General features: G+C 39.0%; 2 protein-coding genes across 8 annotated transcripts in view; one reads left to right on the top strand and one right to left on the bottom strand.

Moving 5' to 3' along the window:
• GALK2 (galactokinase 2) overlaps nt 1–12251 on the top strand; it is a 136362-nt gene extending 124111 nt beyond the window's left edge. For all 4 annotated transcript variants that reach the window (XM_081229394.1, XM_081229392.1, XM_081229393.1 and 1 more), the window contains one exon: nt 11702–12251. In XM_081229394.1, the coding sequence (XP_081085520.1) occupies nt 11702–11909 (208 nt within the window). In that variant the 3' untranslated portion in view covers nt 11910–12251. The remainder of the gene's footprint in view (nt 1–11701) is intronic.
• FAM227B (family with sequence similarity 227 member B) overlaps nt 1201–19292 on the bottom strand; it is a gene marked incomplete at its 3' end in the record, with an annotated part of 264786 nt that continues 246694 nt past the window's right edge. For 2 of the 4 annotated variants that reach the window (XM_081229395.1, XM_081229397.1), the window contains 3 exons: nt 15207–15276; nt 12210–12365; nt 9061–11109 (listed from right to left, as the gene is read on the bottom strand). In XM_081229395.1, the coding sequence (XP_081085521.1) occupies nt 12254–12365; nt 15207–15276 (182 nt within the window). Of the gene's footprint in view, nt 1589–9060; nt 11110–12209; nt 12366–15206; nt 15277–18137; nt 18210–19292 lie in introns of those variants that run through there. The other 2 variants (XM_081229396.1, XM_081229398.1) reach the window with 2 other exon arrangements.

Here is a 19292-nt window from a genome sequence, read left to right as displayed (position 1 = left end):
CCTTCTGAAGCTTTATGACTATCTTAGTGGGCCAGGCAAGTGGTGGAGGGGAAGGACCCTGGCAAGGCCTGGTGTGGGCCACTGTGCCATAAACTCAACCTCTGGTAGAGTGTTGTTTTGCGTAAGAATCACCACCACCTCCACACTTCCCTGTCCCCTTAAAGAAAAGTTAACACCAATGGGCAAGTTGTGACTAAGATTGGGCAGCCTGAGAAGTTTGGTTGCCTTGGGTAGACCAGAAGAGGGAGGAGGGAAGCTGAAGAGGCTTCAAGGAGGAGCACCACCAAAGACGTTCTTTATTTTTTATTTTTTTTTTAATTTATTTATTTAGGCTGCATTGGGTCTTCGTTGTTGCATGTGGGCTTTCTCTAGTTGCAGCAAGCAGGGGCTACTCTTTGTTGCGGAGCACGGGCTCTAGGCATGTGGGCTTCAGTAGTTGTGTCACATGGGCTCAGTAGTTCTGGCTCGTGGGATCAGTAGTTGTGGCTCACGGGCTCTAGAGCACAGGCTCAATAGTTGTGGTGCACGGGCTTAGTTGCTCCGCGGCATGTGGGATCTTGCCAGACCAGGGCTCGAACCCGTGTCCCCTGCATTGGCAGGTGGATTGTTAACCACTGTGCCATCAGGGAAGTCCCCAAAGACCCTCTTTAGATCACGCTCCCTGGCCTACTTGTGGCACTTCAAATTCCTTTAGTTTTTCTGAAGGCCTGCTTGGAAACTATTTGCTTGAGAAAACAACTAATTGATTGAGTGAATGAAGGATTCGATGCCTAGAATACTCAGGGCTCTATCTACAAATCTTAATGTGATCTGAGCTAGACCATATTCAAAAGGCGTCTCTAGGTAGCTTGTCTATAGGACAACGTATAGGAAGCTACTTTATGACCCAAGTAGAGAGAAGGGGGGGAAAAAGCATAGAAGAGATCACAAATGCTTGCATTTTTTCAGCTGAGCCTTTCGCTGCTCTTCAAGAGAAAATCAGTTTAGAATCCAAAGAAAGGGCCAGGGAGGGAGAAGGAAACTATACTTACACAGTTAGACTACTTTTTTTTTTTTAAATTAATGTTAGAAAATCTCAGTTATGTGAAATAAAGTTTAATAATGAAGGAAATAGATGAAGCTTGCCCAATTATAAAATGCTTCTTTTAAATGAACTAAATGTAAATTTTAAGAAATGGCTAAATTTTAAAGTAGGATTTACTGAGGAACACAAAACAATTTTGAAACCAAGTCAATTATATGTGAAACAGCTCATTCTTTATCGGTTTCCCTGGTTATACTTAAGAAAAAATAGTTAATGGCCTTTATCTTCGTTTTGACACTTGTTGGAATTACAGAGGACTCATTGCTGCGTTATTGCCCAAGCTATTAAGAAAGATAAATGACAAATTTTTATAGACCAACAAAGGTTACCAAAGTTAATTTGCTGTCTTCCTCAGAAGTCTTCCCACAGTTTTATTTCATGGCTGGCCATGCTGCTCAGCCTCTTGCAGTCATTCTCCCGAGCAGGTCGGAATGGGGAAGAATGAAGTGCAAATCCACATATGTGTGCTCTTTTCCTCATGCTCTTATGGGCTAATCTGACACTCTGTCAAGAAAAAGGGAGAGAGCCATTTCAGCTGCCTTAGGGGCCCGCTGGTCTTTGGGCTTCTGTCTTCTATTTATTGTCCCCCTCCCCCTCCCCCCCAGTATGTATGCCATTTGTCGGAACCAAACCAACTGGTCTTCAATGACATTTGTGGCTTAAATTTCTAAAATAGACATGCAGTTATATTTTCTTATACTTTCTCATTCGAACAGTATTTGAAGCCTGTGGTTTCTTGAATCTAAAACAATCTGAAAGTGTTTCTAATCTGGCTGTAAAAATCATAGAAATTGTTCTGGAAGCTGTGTTTTCCTGAGATTCTAATTGGAAAATTCTAGGCTTAGAACAGAAGCTAGAAGTCTTTCCAGAAAAAGAGTACATTACTGACTGCATATATATATATATATATATATATATATATATATATATATATATATGCTTTTGAAAGTGTTTTATATTACTCAAAATATTTTTCTTTAAAATTTAGCCATTTCTTACAATTTACATTTTGTTTATTTAAGAGTTATTTTATAACTGGGCAAGCATCATCACTTTCCTTTATTATTTTACTTTGTTTCACATAATTGAAGTTTTTAACATTAATTTAATTAAAAATAAACAGTATACATTTTCATATTTTAAAACAAATATAATGATCCAGCAGCCACTTATTAGAATGTATGAAATGCCTGGAATTATGCTGGCCTGAAATTAGAGATAGATAATAACCTGTCCGTAAATTCAAGATTTTCTGAAATAATTTGATATCCATTTGTATATCAATATTTATCTTGAAATAAATAAAATTGAATTAAAATACAAGGCACAATTCCTTGCTTTCCCTCTTTGCCATTTGTGGCAGAGTTGGGTCTTACTGGATCTCTCCCCCCTCCCCCCTCAACACCACCTTTGATCTGTGCCTTACCTTAGTAAGTGCTTTATGGTCAACTCAGTTCATTTAAAAGCAGGAAATTTTACTCAGGCTATACTTAGGTGCCTGGAAAGTTGGTTATAGGAATACACTTTTCAGTGATAAAAAGGATCAAAGGGAACATTCCTTATAATCTCCATCTCTTGTCTGCTCTAGCCTTTGTTTGGTAGATCATGCTTTATAAGGCTGAGAAGCTGCTTTTGTTGTTTTGACCAACCCTTCCAGGTTATTCCCAGTCAAGTGACCACAATCATCAAGGTGATATTTGGGATTTTAGGGGTTTGGTTTTCATAACTTTTGTGTTGCCTCTCTGATGTGCAATAGCTCAGGAGCTGTATTTTTAATGTCTTACTGTTCTCCTAGGAAAAAATTGCAAATGTGAAAAGTTCACTAAACACTCTTAGCTCACCTATTTTTCTTTCTTAATTTATAGCTTATTGGTTTCCTAACTTCTGGCTCTCTCTCGCAATTTCTGTGGCACATACCAAAGGGCATATTAAGCACCAGTGGGGCACACTGCAGTCAGGATCTTTCTGCCTTTGTGAGTGTGTATAGCTGGGCAGGCTGCTGACCAGCTGCTGGGGGAGCCCCCGATTTGTGAACACAAATCCCACTTGCTCAGGGGCAGAGGACTATTTATAATAGCACTTATTGTTCTCTATTGGGGAAATTTGAGCCCTGATGATTTCAGACCATGTGGTTGATGCAATCCAGTTCATTTTCATTTGCAGCAGGCAGGGTGGTGACATAACAGCTCTGGAGACTTAAAAGTGAATAATGTATTTACCTAGAAGGACTTCTAGTGTCTGCCCTCGGGAAACTGGCAGGATAGTCAGGAAACTAGGCCTCCTGGCACAATTCCTATGGGTTTTGCAGCCAGTTAGAAACACTCTGAGTTTGCTTTAGGTTCAATTTTGAAACCACAGTTTTCAAAAACAGTACAAATGAGAAAGTGTAAGAAAATATGCTTAGAAGTTCATTGAAGACCATGAGAGACCTGGTTGACTTGAGTCCAGAAAAATGGCATAGTTTGGGTCTTAGAAAATCAAGTAAGAGGGCATACTGTTCTTCTCTAAACCATGCCATGTTAGCTTTGATGCCCAGATTTTAGTGTCTTTCAGAGATACTTCAGTGACACCTCCATTTTTCTCAGCATTTTGCACAAGAAGAGATAGTTTGACATGGCTGCATGACAGTTTTTTGTTTTTTTGGGTTTTTTTTAATTACCAGATTACAAACTAGCCCCTTGCCAGCCTAGGAACTCAGGATAATCCTAGAATCCCAGGGTCAGAGAAACTTTTCAGCCTGGACCATAGGAGTTTGGGCTCAGTTCAGCTACTGGACCATAAGCTGAATGTTTGAAGGGCAGGAAGAGATGAGTAATCTTTATCTGTTTGCAAGCATTTTTGTTTTCTTCCTTAAACATCTACTTTCATATGAAAAACATATTTTATTGAATAAAACAGATGATGAAAAAAATCAATAGAGAAGATCATTGGGGGGGAAATGAATTACTGATGTGCAGAGTAGCCCTAATATTCTATTGATATTTTCCAGGAAATAAAGTAGCTCATTTAGAGGGAAAAAAGGGACAAAACTGTGCTAAATTAATTATGGAGTTTTTAATCTGCTATGAATTTGGAGTAAATTTTATTAGGAAGAATTGGAAGTACATGTTAACTTTTTCTTTTTGGAATTTTATTTATTTTTTTATACTGCAGGTTCTTATTAGGCATCAGTTTTATACACATCAGTGTATACATGTCAATCCCAATCTCCCAATTCATCACACCACCACCACCCCAGCCACTTTCCACCTTGGTGTCCATACATTTGTTCTCTGCATCTGTGTCTCAACTTCTGCCCTGCAAACCGGCTCATCTGTACCATTTTTCTAGGTTCCACATATATGCATTAACATACGATATTTGTTTTTCTCTTTCTGACTTACTTCACTATGTATGACAGTCTCTAGATCCATCCACGTCTCTACAAATGACCCAATTTCGTTTCTTTATGGCTGAGTAATATTCCATTGTATATATGTACCACATCTTCTTTATCCATTCGTCTATCCATGAGCATTTAGGTTGCTTCCATGTCCTGGCTATTGTAAATAGTGCTGCAGTGAACATTGGGGTACATGTGTCTTTTTGAATTATGGTTTTCTCAGGGTATATGCCCAGTAGTGGGATTGCTGGGTCATATGGTAATTCTATTTTTAGTTTTGTAAGGAACCTCCATACTGTTCTCCATAGTGGCTGTATCAATTTACATTCCCACCAACAGTGCAAGAGGGTTCCCTTTCCTCCACACCCTCTCCAGCATTTGTTGCTTGCAGATTTTCTGATGATGCCCATTCTAACTGGTGTGAGGCGATACCTCATTGTAGTTTTGATTTGCATTTCTCTAATAATTAGTGATGTTGAGCAGCTTTTCAGGTGCTTCTTGGCCATCTGTATGTCTTCTTTGGAGAAATGTCTATTTAGGTCTTCTGCCCATTTTTGGATTGGATTGTTTGTTTTTTTTAATATTGAGCTGCATGAGCTGTTTATATATTTTGGAGATTAACCCTTCTTCCGTTGATTCATTTGCAATTATTTTCTCCCATTCTGAGGGTTGTCTTTTCGTCTTGTCTATGGTTTCCTTTGCTGTGCAAAAGCTTTTAAGTTTAATTAGGTCCCATTTGTTTATTTTTGTTTTTATTTCCATTACTCTAGGAGGTGGATCAAAAAAGATCTTGCTCTGATTTATGTTTTCCTCTAGGAGATTTATAGTGTCCGGTCTTACATTTAGGTCTCTAATCGATTTTGAGTTTATTTTTGTGTATGGTGTTAAGAGAGTGTTCTTTTTTGTTGTTGTTTTTTTTTTTACATCTTTATTGGAGTATAATTGCTTTACAATGGTGTGTTAGTTTCTTCTTTATAACAAAGTGAATCAGTTATACATATACATATGTTCCCATATCTCTTCCCTCTTGCGTCTCCCTCCCTCCCACCCTCCCCATCCCACACCTCTAGGTGGTCACAAAGCACCAATCTCATCTCCCTGTGCTATGCAGCTGCTTCCCACTAGCTATCTATTTTACGTTTGGTAGTGTATACATGTCCATGCCACTCTCTCACTTTGTCACAGCTTACCCTTCCCCCTCCCCATATCCTCAAGTCCATTCTCTAGTAGGTCTGTATCTTTATTCCTGTCTTACCCCTAGGTTCTTCATGACATTTTTTTTTCTTAAATTCCATATATATGTGTCAGCATACGGTGTTTGTCCTTCTCTTTCTGACTTACTTCACTCTGTATGACAGACTCTACGTCCATCCACCTCATCCCAAATAGCTCAATTTCGTTTCTTTTTATGGCTGAGTAATATTCCATTGTATATATGTGCCACATCTTCTTTATCCATTCATCCGATGATGGACACTTAGGTTGTTTCCATCTCCTGGCTATTGTAAATAGAGCTGCAGTGAACATTTTGGTACATGAGTCTTTTTGAATTATGGTTTTCTCAGGGTATATGCCCAGTAGTGGGATTGCTGAGTCATATGGCAGTTCTATTTGTAGGTTTTTAAGGAACCTCCATACTGTTCGCCATAGTGGCTGTACCAATTCACATTCCCACCAGCAGTGCAAGAGTGTTCCCTTTTCTCCACACCCTCTCCAGCATTTATTGTTTGTAGATTTTCTGATGATGGCCGTTCTGACCGGTGTGAGATAATTTCATGCTTTTACATGTAGCTGTCCAGTTCTCCCAGCACCACTTATTGAAGAGGCTGTCTTTTCTCCGTTGTATATCCTTGCCTCCTTTGTCATAGATTAATTGACCATAGGTGCGTGGGTTTATCACTGGGCTTTCTATCCTGTTCCATTGATCTATATTTCTGTTTTTGTGCCAGTACCATATTATCTTGATTACTGTAGCTTCATAGTTTAGTCTGAAGACCGGGAGCCTGATTCCTTCAGCTCCGTTTTTTGCCCTCAAGACTGCTTTGGCTGTTCGGGGTCTTTTGTATCTCCATAGAAATCTTTAGATTTTTTGTTCTAGTTCTGTAAAAAATGCAATTTGTAATGTGATAGGGATTGCATTGAATCTGTAGATTGCTTTGGGTAGTATAGTCATTTTCACAATATTGATTCGTCCAATCCAACAACATTGTATATCTCTACACCTGTTTGTTTCATCTTTAATTTCTTTCATCAGTTTTCTTCATACAGACCTTTTGTCTCCCTAGGTAGGTTTATTCCTAGGTATTTTATTCTTTTTTGTTGCAGTGGTAAATGGGAGTGTTTCCTTCATTTCTCTTTCAGATTTTTCATCATTAGTCTATAAGAATGCATTAATTTTGTATCCTGCAAATTTACCAAATTCATTGATTAGCTCTAGTAGTTTTCTGGTGGCATCTTTAGAATTCTCTATGTATAGTATCATGTCATCTGCAAACAGTGACAGTTTTACTTCTTCTTTTCCAATTTGTATTGCTTTTATTTCTTTTTCTTCTCTGATTACCATGGCTAGGACTTCCAAAACTATGTTGAATAATAGTGGTGAGAGTGGACATCCTGGACTTGTTCCTGATCTTAGAGGCAATGCTTTCAGTTTTTCACCATTGAGAATGATGTTTGCTGTGGGTCTGTCATATATGGCCTTTATTATGTTGAGGTAGGTTCCCTCTATGCCCACTTTCTGGAGAGTTTTTATCATAAATGGGTGTTGAATTTTGTCAAAAGCTTTTTCTGCATCTATTGAGATGATCATATGGGTTTTATTCTTCGATTTGTTAATATGGTTTATCACATTGATTGATTTATGTGTATTGAAGAATGCTTGCATCCCTGGGATAAATCCCACTTGATCATGGTGTATGATCCTTTTAATGTGTTGTTGGATTCTGTTTGCTAGTATTTTGTTGAGGATTTTTGCATCTATATTCATCAGTGATATTGGTCGGTAATTTTCCTTTTTTCTACTATCTTTGTCTGGTTTTGGTATCAGGGTGATGGTGGCCTCATAGAATGAGTTTGGGAGTGTCCCTTCCTCTGCAAGTTTTTGGAAGAGTTTGAGAAGGATGGGTGTTAGCTCTTCTCTAAATGTTTGATAGAATTCACCTGTGAAGCCATCTGGTCCTGGACTTTTGTTTGTTGGAAGATTTTTAATCACAGTTACAATTTCATTACTTGTGATTGGTCTGTTCTTATTTTCTATTTCTTCCTGGTTCAGCCTTGAAAGGTTATACCTTTCTAAGAATTTGTCCATTTCTTCCAGGTTGTCCATTTTATTGGCCTAGGGTTGCTTGTAGTAGTCTCTGAGGATGCTTTGTATTTCTGTGGTGTCTGTTTTTACTTCTCCTTTTTCATTTCTAATTTTATTGACTTGAGTCCTCTCCCTCTTTTTCTTGATGAATCTGGCTAATGGTTTATCAATTTTGTTTATCTTCTCAAAGAACCAGCTTTTAGTTTTATTGATCTTTGCTATAGTTTGCTTTGTTTCTATTTCATTTATTTCTGCTCTGATCTTTATGATTTCTTTCCTTCTGCTAACTTTGGGTTTTGTTTGTTCTTCCTTCTCTAATTCCTTTAGGTGTAAGGTTAGATTGTTTATTTGAGATTTTTCTTGTTTCTTGAGGTAGGCTTGTATAGCTCTAAACTTCCCTCTTAGAAGTGCTTTTGCTGCATCCCATAGGTTTTGGATCATCATTTTTTCATTGTCATTTGGTCTAGGTATTTTTTGATTTCCTCTCTGATTTCTTCAGTGACCTCTTGGTTATTTAGTAACATATTGTTTAGTCTCCATGTGTTTGTGTTTTTTACATTCTTTTCCCTGTAATTCACTTCTAATCTCATAGCATTGTGGTCAGAAAAGATGCTTGATATGATTTCAATTTTCTTAAATTTACTGTGTCTTGATTTGTGACCCAAGATATAATCTATCCTGGAAAATGTTCTGTGCGCACTTGAGAAGAAAGTGTAATCTGCTGTTTCTGGATGGACTGTCCTATAAATATCAATTAAATCTATCTGGTCTATTGTGTCATCTAAAGCTTGTGTTTCCTTATTAATTTTCTGTTTGGATGATCAGTCCATTGGTGTAAGTGAGGTGTTAATATCCCACACTATTATTGTGTTACTGTCGATGTCCTCTTTTATAGCTGTTAGCAGTTGCCTTATGTGTCAGGTGCATATATATTTATAATTGTTATATCTTCTTCTTGGATTGATCCCTTGATCATTATGTAGTGTCCTTCCTTGTGTCTTATAACATTCTTTATTTTAAAGTCTATTTTATCTGATATGAGTATTGCTTCTCCAGCTTTCTTTTGATTTCCATTTGCATGGAATATCTTTTTCCATCCCCTCACTTTCAGTCTGTATGTGTCCCTCGGTCTGAAGTGGGTCTCTTGTAGACAGCATATATATGGATCTTGTTTTTGGATCCATTCAACAAGCCTGTGTCTTTTGGTTGGAGCATTTAATCCATTCACCTTTAAGGTAATTATTGATATTTATGTTCCTATTACCATTTTCTTAATTGTTTTGGGTTTGTTTTTGTAGGTCCTTTTCTTGTATTTCCCACTTACAGAAGTTCCTTTAGCAACTGTTGTACAGCTGGTATGGTGGTGCTGAATTTTCTTAGCTTTTGCTTGTTTGTAAAGCTTTTGATTTCTCCATCATATATGAATGAGAACCTTACTGGGTAGAATAATGTTGTTTGTAGGTTCTTCCCTTTCATCACTTTAAATATGTCATGCCACTCCCTTCTGGCTTGTAGTTTCTGCTGAGAAATCAGCTGTTAACCTTATGGGAGTTCCCTTGTATGTTATTTGTTGTTTTTCCCATGCTGTTTTCAATAATTTTTCTTTGTCTTTAATTATTGCTAATTTTATTACTGTGTGTCTTGGCATGCTTCTCCTCGGCTTTATCCTGTATGGGACGCTCTGCACTACCTGGTCTTGGGTGGCTATTTCCTTTCCCGTGTTAGGGAAGTTTTCAACCATAATCTCTTCAAATATTTTCTTAGGCCCTTTGTCTCTCTCTTCTCCTTCTGGGACCCCTATAATGTGATTGTTGGTGTGTTTAATGTTGTCCCAGCAGTCTCTTAGGCTGTCTTCATTTCTTTTCATTCTTTTTTCTTTATTCTGTTCCACAGCAGTGAATTCCACTATTCTGTCTTCCAGGTCACTTATCCGTTCTTCTGCCTCAGTTATTCTGCTATTGATTCCTTCTAGTGTAGTTTTCATTTCAGTTATTGTATTGTTCATCTCTGTTTGGTTGTTCTTTAATTCTTCTAGGTCTTTGTTAAACATTTCTTGCATCTTCTCGATCTTTGCCTCCATTCTTTTTCCAAGGTCCTGGATCATCTTCACTATCATTATTCTGAATTCTTTTTCTGGAAGGTTGCCTATCTGCACTTCATTTAGTTGTTTTTCTGGGGTTTTATCTTGTTCCTTCATCTGCTACATAGCCCTCTGCCTTTTCATCTTGTCTATCTTTCTGTGAATGTGGTTTTTGTTCCACTGGCTGCAGGATTGTAGTTCTTCTTGCTTCTGCTGTCTGCCCTCTGGTGGATGTGGCTATCTAAGAGGCTTGTGCATGTTTCCTGATGGGAGGGACTGGTGGTGGGTAGAGCTGGCTGTCACTCTGAGGAAGAGCTCAGTAAAACTTTAATCAGCTTGTCTGCTGATGGGTGGGGCTGGGTTCCCTCCCTCTTGGTTGTTTGGCCTGAGCAGACCCAACACTGGAGCCTACCTGGGCTCTTTGGTGGGGCTAATGGTGGACCCTGGGAGGGCTCACGCCAAGGAGTACTTCCCAGAACTTCTGCTGCCAGTGTCCTTGTCCTCACGGTGAGACACAGCCAACCCCCACCTCTGCAGGAGACCCTCCCACACTAGCAGGTAGGTCTGATTCAGTCTCCTACGGGGTCACTGCTCCTTCCCCTGGGTCCTGATGGGCACACTACTTTGTGTGTGCCCTCCAAGAATGGAATCTCTGTTTCCCCCAGTCCTGTCGAAGTCCTGCAATCAAATCCCACTAGCCTTCAAAGTCTGATTCTCTAGGAATTCCTTCTCCTGTTGCCAGACCCCCAGGTTGGGAAGCCTGACATGGGGCTCAGAACCTTCACTCCAGTGGGTGGAATTCTGTGGTATAAGTGTTCTCTGGTTTGTGAGTCACCCACCCAGCAGTTATGGGATTTGATTTTATTGTGATTGTGCCCCCTTCTACCATCTCATTGTGGCCTCTCCTTTGTCTTTGGATGTGGGGTATCTTTTTTGGTGAGTTCAGTGTCTTCCTGTTGATACATTAACTGTTATTGTCAGGATAAATTGCATGTTTTAAAGATGAGTGATCCTTGTACTTTGTGTAGGGCCTTTCACTTTTGTACAAGGTTTGAAACTGTGCCTAGTTTATGGTGACTGACTAAAATTACCTCTTGCTCTGTGGTGGCTTATATAGTAGCTTCCATCTCAATCACACGTTTTGTCTGATGATAAATTCTGAGTCCATTTGTCAGACCAGCCAGCTCCTGAAGGTGCAGGGAAAATGGGATGGACCTGCAGAAGCCACTATCCTCTGTGGAAAGGTCTGCATAATTTCCCTTTAGAGATTGAACAGACAAACTAATTTAGAGTTTAGTAACACATTCTTTGTTGATAAATTTATTCAGCAGAAATCTAGGCTATCTGTTCTAGGGGACTGAATGCAGCTTAAATAGCCACCAGAGGAAGCTCTCACTTGTATATATAAGACTTGCACTTTAAATTTTGATTTGCCCTCATATGGAGCAACCTTCTGATTCATCATGTTGATCATGTCCATTGCCTGTTTTCTTTTTACTCCCTCTTCCTGATCACCTATAGGCTTGCTATACAACTCTTCAAGTGGTGGCTTTATGGAATCAATACTACAGTGGGTTATTGCCAGCCCTTATGAAACAGGAGTACTACTGACTTTTACTACTTAAGAGCCAAAACTGGGGGCTAGTTTTAGATACAATTAAATTTCAGATCACCTTCAAACAATAGTATAAATTTCTTAATGTCCTAAAATGTTTGACAGTACTGAAAAAAAACCCACAAAACACACCACATAATCTCTTCTTAGTTCTTGGAGATGCTGTCTTTTCTAAAGCACCAGGAAAATCACTCATTTTCATTTTCAGGTTCTAATTTTTTTTCTCATTGTTTTAGGAAATTTGGGGCTCAAGGATCACGACTTACGGGAGCAGGATGGGGAGGCTGCACAGTATCGATAGTACCTGCTGACAAGCTGTCCAGCTTCCTAGCAAATGTGCACGAAGCTTATTACCAGAGGAGCAATCGAAGCTTAGTGCCTGAGAAGCAGAGTTTGTTTGCTACCAAACCTGGAGGTGGAGCTTTGGTTTTCCTTGAGGCCTAAACAATGTAAAAAATCTCCAAGAAACTATTTAGAGCATTTAGGAACTGGCAGGACTTCTATGCCACAGCAAATTAATCCTCTTTCTGTTTTGTATTATGATGAACGGTTGCTATTATCAAGATGTATTTCGAAAGAAATGGTTGAAAGCTCCCTATGCTTCATAATGATTATTTTTCCATCTTAAAATATGTTTTCTACCAATAAGAGCCAAAATTATGCTTGGACAGATCTCTTAAGATAATTTACTGGATGTATTGATTTCAAGATTTTTAAAAACAAATGGTAAAAGACCATCAATACCTCATGGATTGTACTTGAATTAAACATACATTCTTAAATACAGTTTATTTCTGGTTTCTCTTGGCATTCTTCTTCCTCAAGGTTGAAGTCTTCTGTTGTTGATGATGATGATGATAGTGATGCCAGAAGTTTTCTTTCAGTTCGGGCTTCAGAACGCTATTAAAATAATACGTTATTAAGGATTTACAGATTTTCCTGGATACTGTATACTTGAAAGTGAGATTCCCCCAGTTATCAAGATGAGGAGGATCACTTAAAAAAATTTTTTTTCAAAAGATGGATTTAGGAAGAAAATCCCAGGCTCATTTCATTTTTTTTTAACCATGTGATAGCATATAAACAATCACTTTCAATTCTTTTGGCCCTGAGCTTTCCCTGTCATAATAGGGAAACTTAGATAAAAGACACTTCAAGTTTTTATCTCTATTCACATTGACATAGAGAATTATCTGGATGTTAATTCAGATAATTCAATTTGTTCATGGAATTTACTTTCTTCCCACTCTATCCTACCTTTTCTCAAATGCCTCTCTAATCCAGGAGGCATGTTTACTATTCTAGGAAAATCCATCTGTGACTTGCATCTTCGTTGTGTGTCTAGCAAAGCTTGTTTGTATATGTGGACCAATGTAGGGCAGGTGTGAGGCATGAGGGTGAAAGTATGAAAAGGCTGAGCGTGGGTTCTGGGATTGGGTAGGGGTATTGGTGGGTGCCTGTATATGTTTATCAAAATGGGCAGAAAGTTTGGCCATGTGGTGATGGTAAATGAGTGGCTCTCTCTCACGGATAGACTACAGGAAGGCTTTCCTGAATTATATGAAGATTTAGACCAAAAAGCATTTTGTGACACAGTCAGATAATTGGGAGACCAGCAGTCATATGGCATGAACCAGAAGTTTATCACAATTTTCTATTATTCTATGATTGAGTTGCACATTAATGAGCAAAAAGACTGGACATCATCATCTTGAATCTCAGTTTCAGAGAAGCTGAGGCAAGGCTGGTTGTTACATTTCTCGAAGGACAGCAGTCATATAAAGTACTAGGAAATCCATTATTCTATTCTAAAGTAAAGTTCTGGTGCATTTTCATTCTTAGCAGAAAGGTAAGTACTTGAGAAAGCTTAAGTCAAATTTGTTAATTTTGAATTTTAAAAATTGATTTAAAATGATAATCCTTTGCTTTTTAAAACCTTTCCACTTTCCACAGAAGATCTGTGGTCGATATAATTCTTTGAAGATGCCTGGATTACTGTAAAAAAAAATGGCACTTGCCTTTAAATTTTTCACCATGAGATACCTTCTTTACAAAATAGGTAAGTAAAAATTTCTAGTGCACGCTCTGCTTTGGAGGACATAGTTGTTCTAAGCCAGAATCTACTCCCATATTTGTCTTGTTGTCTGGCTTGAAGAAAAGAACTATTTTCCAATGAAACCATCACCAAGTGTTATTCTAGAAATTATGAGAGATATTGAACTTGCCTGGAAAGGATGGGGCTAGGGCCACTGGAAAAAAGCTTCATGTAGAAGATGCAATTTGAGCAGGGCCTTAAAGGATGAATAGAATTTGAAAGCTGGGGAGTAGGCATGGCAGATAAGCAAAGTATATGATTATGGGTAAACATGATACGTTGGGAAGACTCAGTGGGAGTGAAGGGTTTGCCTTGGGATATAGTGGAGAATAAGATTGGCTATACTGGCTGGAGCCAGCTTTTGAAGAGCTCCAAGTCCAGCATTTAGACCAGGGATTGCAAACCAGCAGACCATAGGCCTCGTCTGGTCTGCAGATTTATTTAGTTTGGCCTCTAGGGGTATTTAAAAACTTGAGTCCTAAACAGGAATTTTACAGAAGAATCTGGATCACAAATGGTGGAAGATCTGATAACACTTTGGCCTCTATTCCTGCAGAGCCACAATGAACTAGAGGTGAGGAAGTAGTTGCTTTGTTTCGCTGAGGCACAGACTCTCCAGTGTGCTATGGTGTCCATAGCTCCTATAGTTTCTCTAAGACTCAGGCCATTTACTATTTACCAGCTGAGGTCACTTGCCCTTTACCAGTACACTTGCACAGTTTTCTTATACTAAATAAATATTTCTCTGTGCCCATGTCACTAGCAGTAGCAGTTAAGAGAGACCATGAAAAAACGGGAGAAATAATTTTTTTTGTGGAATAAAGAATAGTACTATTTATTTAATATTAAACACCCAATATTTGTTTAATATTAAACACCCAACAATATTACCGCTTTCCATTACCTTTCTGGCTCATAGGAATTTGGTTAGATTATTTGACCCCTGTTTTTGACATCACATCAGTAGCCAATGAGGATTGCTCTAGATTTTTGCATGGAAGCCTGACATGCTGAAAATGAAAAGCTCTCTCTTATTACTTACCTCAGATTGTCCAACCTTCAGATTTATTGTACACTATTTTCTACATGTTCTTTCTTGTTGGAAGGGAGGAAGGACCTTTAGATTTAATACGACTGCCTGTAAGTTAAGGTGGAGCAGAAGGGAAGGGGACAAAGAAAACTGGAAAGATGGGACCATGTCCTTCCTTTTCTTTCTTTCTTACACTTGAGTACTGTTTAAACCTTATCATTTCTTACATTTCTGTTAATCGAGGGCAAGAATCATTCATCTAACACAGTAGTTGGAATCCAATATATTTTTGTTGAATTATTAATGGGAAATAAAATATGACTTCAAATACCAATAATTTTCTATTAGTTTGAAATTCTGCATTTGGAGGTTTTCAGTTGCATAAAATGCTTCTGGTCAGAAGCAAGGGATGGGGATGAGTGAGCATGAGGCTGTCACTAATACATGAGAGAGAGATTACCCTAAATGTGCAAGTGGATGATTAAATAACAAGAATGTATTCCATCCTGACATTGTAACTTGGATGTGAAACCATACATTGCTTATTAAATATTTTCCAGTCTATATAAGAGAAGCTAGAGAGAGAATTCTCAATTATTTTCAGAAAAAAACTTACCAGTTTTTGTAGGAAATTCTCAAAATCATTCTTAACTTCGTAAGGTTTCTTGGTAGCCTTTGCTTGGAGCCTAATCATGAAAGAAAGAAAATTGGTAACCAAACTAACTGTTTTCATACTGACACCAACTAAGAGCCACGATTTACGAAGAGTTTAATATGCTGGGCATTTGCCACCACTTTACATATATTAATTCAGTTACTCTGACAACAATCTTAGGAAGTAGGTACTACTATTATCCTATGTTATAGATGAGGAAAGAGGCTCAGATAGGTTAACTAACCTGTCCACAGTCATACAGCTAGCAAGTAATAGAGAATTTGAACCCAAGCAGTGTGATTTGCGCCCTCTATTCTAACCACTGTGTGACACTGCATCCCAGCAGTGAAGCATCCTCTTCAGTGAGATGGTTCACACAGTAAGTATTCCCTCAACTAATTCCACTCACTGGGCTCCAGTGCAGATTTTAAGATGAGTCACTTGGGAGGGAAGAGTAAAAGGGACTGGCCTGGAAAATATCTGGGGGAGAGAGAGAAAGAGAGATGGAAAAGGATAAAGGGTGAGGGGGGCGCTTACTAGACTGTAAGCTCATCAAGGGTGGGGATCCAGGAATCTATCATGATTTCTGTCACCACGTACTCATTCAAGAAATATTTTTAAGGAGTTGAATAGTTGAATTGAGGAGGCAGCAGGAAACTTTCCAGAGATCTACGGATAAAGACAGAAGCAGAGGTAGGCCAGGCAAGGAACGGTAGGAACTTAGGACAAGGGAGAGACAGCAAGAGAAACACAGATGAGAGAAAGAAAAATGAAAAATGGTATAAGGCTATTGATTTCACTGGCGATTTTCAAGTGAAACATTTGAAATTATTCTGTGAAATCTGTAGGAAGTGAAATTTTCTGAAAATTCCAAATACACTTTGCTGAAGCATGAACTTTGGATTAGCTTAACCCCTATAAGGCCTGCTCTAGGTTTCTCTATCATTTAGCCTAGGGGTTCCCTGAGGGCACCCAGTAGGGCTACCTCTGAGGGGCCTCTTGCGTTAGTGTTCTCTGACTAACAAATACTCCCTTACTCTTTCTCTACTTTATCTCTGCCAATTTTATCTCCTCAGCCTAGGTTTTCTCCTCACTTCTTACTACCCTTTTGGACTATTCTTCCCTGCTTTTCTAAAATCTGGCTCTGAGTCTTTTCCTCATAGTCCTATTTAAATATCCCTGGTGCCCTTTTTTCAGTACACACTCTTAGAATCTTCTTGACTTCAAGTCATCCTGAGACTGGTTCATCTCACTTTGTTTAAATCAATCCATCTTCCAACCCACTTTTATTTTTTTAGAGTAACTATTTTTTTATTGTATCATGTTTTTAAACATCTTTATTGGAGTATAATTGCTTTACAATGGTGTGTTAATTTCTGCTGTATAACAAAGTGAATCAGCTATACATATACATATATCCCCATATCTCCTCCCTCTTGTGTGTCACCCCTCTAGGTGGTCACAAAGCACCAAGCTGATCTCCCTGTGCTATGCAGCTGCTTCCCACTAGCTATCTATTTGACATTTTCCAACCCACTTTAATTTACAGTTCCCCCCCTTTTTTTTTTTTTTTTTTTTTGCGGTACACGGGCCTCTCACTATTGTGGCCTCTCCTGTTGCGGAGCACAGGCTCTGGACGCGCAGGCTCAGTGGCCATGGCTCACGGGCTTAGCCGCTCTGCGGCATGTGGGATCTTCCCAGACCGGGGCACGAACCCGTGTCCCCTGCATCGGCAGGCGGGCTCTCAACCACTGCGCCACCAGGGAAGCCCTCTTCTTTTGTTTTTATTAACAGCTTTGTTGATATGTTACATAACCTAAAATCCACCCTTTCAAAGTATACAATTCAGTAGGTTTTAGTATATTCACAAAGTTTTGCAAGCGTCACCACTACCCAATCTCCCATCTTTCTATATTTTCTTTCCATGACTATCTTTTTTTGAAGATTACAGATAGAAACTTGGACACTGTGCCTATAAATTTAACAGGCACGTGGGAGTTATATACCCAAATGAGTATTTTCCCCTTCACTTTCTCCAGCAATATGCCATCGCATAAAACATATTTGAGTGCTTCTTCTTGTGAGTTGCTCTGAAAACCAGTCTGCATCCTTTTGCATATCTTGAGTGGTGAGAAATCCTGTTCTCTATAGATTTGATTTTTGGGAACTGGTAAAAGTCATCTGGAGTCAGATCTTAGGTTGTGAAGGGGAAAGCTGGGTGATAAAATTTTTAGTGAAAAATGAAGTAAGATTTTAACATAATGAGTTGAATTTCCTATGTGACTGGGAGACTAGCTTTATAAGTTCCAAAATAGCAATTAGAATTATGGCAGCATGACTGGCACAAAATTGTGGTTTCCCACAGGGGTTTATTTGAAGGGCTGTACTCATCTGACATTTATTCTTGCCTATGTGGATGTACTGGAAGTGTTGGGTTAGTCCCAACACTTTATGGTTTTCTTTTTTACACTGTAATAAAATAAACAAAGATGCCCAACTTTCCTTGTTTCAGTGGGGTACAATGTTTATATGTATAGGGGAAGCAGCAGGGGCAGAAAGGGACAAAGAACTAGCCTGAGACCAGCTAAATAGGTTGTTTTTCTAATTTACATCTTCCCGTGGTTATGAGTCTATATTTAAAAGGCCCTCAGCTTAAGTCTTATGTCTGGTAGAGTAAAAGGAGATGATGATAATGTTTAGCAATTAATTAAATTAGAGTAAGTGATTATGTGGATAAAAAAGTTCGTGTTACTCTTGATGAACTACGGAGTAGAAAACTTCTGCAGATATTCCAGTTAATGAATTTTTACATATTAAACCTATTGTGGTTTATGTAACACATTTGTTCAATTAAAATGTTTTTAAGCACTATGAGTTGAATAAGAAACAAACCTATGAAGCTCCTTGTCAACTCTTTCCTGTCGCTGTCTTAGTTTTATTTCTTCATTAATTATGTGCTTTTCTCTATAAAGTCAAAGTTTGGAGTTAAATTTTAAAATAAAGCAGGCAATTCTCATTGAGAAAGAATAAATCAACAATTTGCTGCCTTCCACATATCAGTAAAGGTCCATTACAAAACAGTTCTTCAGCATCCCCTCCCAATGCACCACGTGGTACGAGGAATCCCCCAGCACACTGCCCCTTATAAACATGTGCCAAAGGCATCACCCATGTCAGCTGAGTACAGCCTGGACTCTACCTTGCTGTTCCCACATGGGCCCTCTTACAAGGTGCCCATCCCTGTTCTTCCCACTGAAAATAGGAAATCTAAGGGCTTTGTGTGTGTGTCTGTGTGTGTGCAGGTGCATGTGTGTATGTCAGTGGGAGGGGAATGGGCCCCCAGGGAAAGTAGAGGCTCAGACTTCTGTCCTGCCTGCTGGGTAGGACAAGGCTGGCTGCTCTTCTGTTTACCTCTCTTTGATGTGTTTCCGGAACAGCATCAGGTACCCAAAGGATAGGATGCCCATCCTTTCTCCCCTTTAAGGCAATAAGACAGCTAGGCAGTGACCTTGATATCACAGACAGAAGAATTGGACCCTGCCAATTTGTCCTCATAAAAATCGATGGACATCCTCATTAAGCCATTTCTCGCTTCCTGGCACATAAGAATACCATAACTGGCCAAGAGTAATCATTTTAGTTAAGCACAAAAAACTTAAAATGTTTCCCCAAGAAAACGTTTCCGAAAAGAACTCCTTGCCTTGCTTTCCTCCATATCACCCCTGCTGCCACCCCAGCTACAAGGAACTCCTTCTATTACAGACAACCTTTCTGTTCTTCTTCCAGGGCTTATCTTTGTAAATGAACAATACTCCAGTCTCTCTTCCTGGGAACTCTCTCCTGGTCTCTCCACGTTGGGGTGCATCCCCCCATCCATCCAGACCACAGGAAAGCTTCCTTCCTTTTTTCAATCCCTGACATGTGCCGTGTCTCCATGGTTACAACATACATCCTTTGACACCTACCTGAAAAGAATCTCCGAGTCTATAAGATGCTCAGAGGTGACTCTCCTAATCGGTAAAATAAGAAGCTTAGCTGTAGATAATT

This window comes from Mesoplodon bidens, assembly GCF_964165515.1.
Source record: "Mesoplodon bidens genome assembly, chromosome: 3".
In the NCBI taxonomy this organism is placed as follows: Eukaryota; Metazoa; Chordata; class Mammalia; order Artiodactyla; family Ziphiidae; genus Mesoplodon; species Mesoplodon bidens.
Note: the sequence above shows the minus strand (reverse complement) of the source record. Positions and strands in the feature narration are given on the sequence as shown.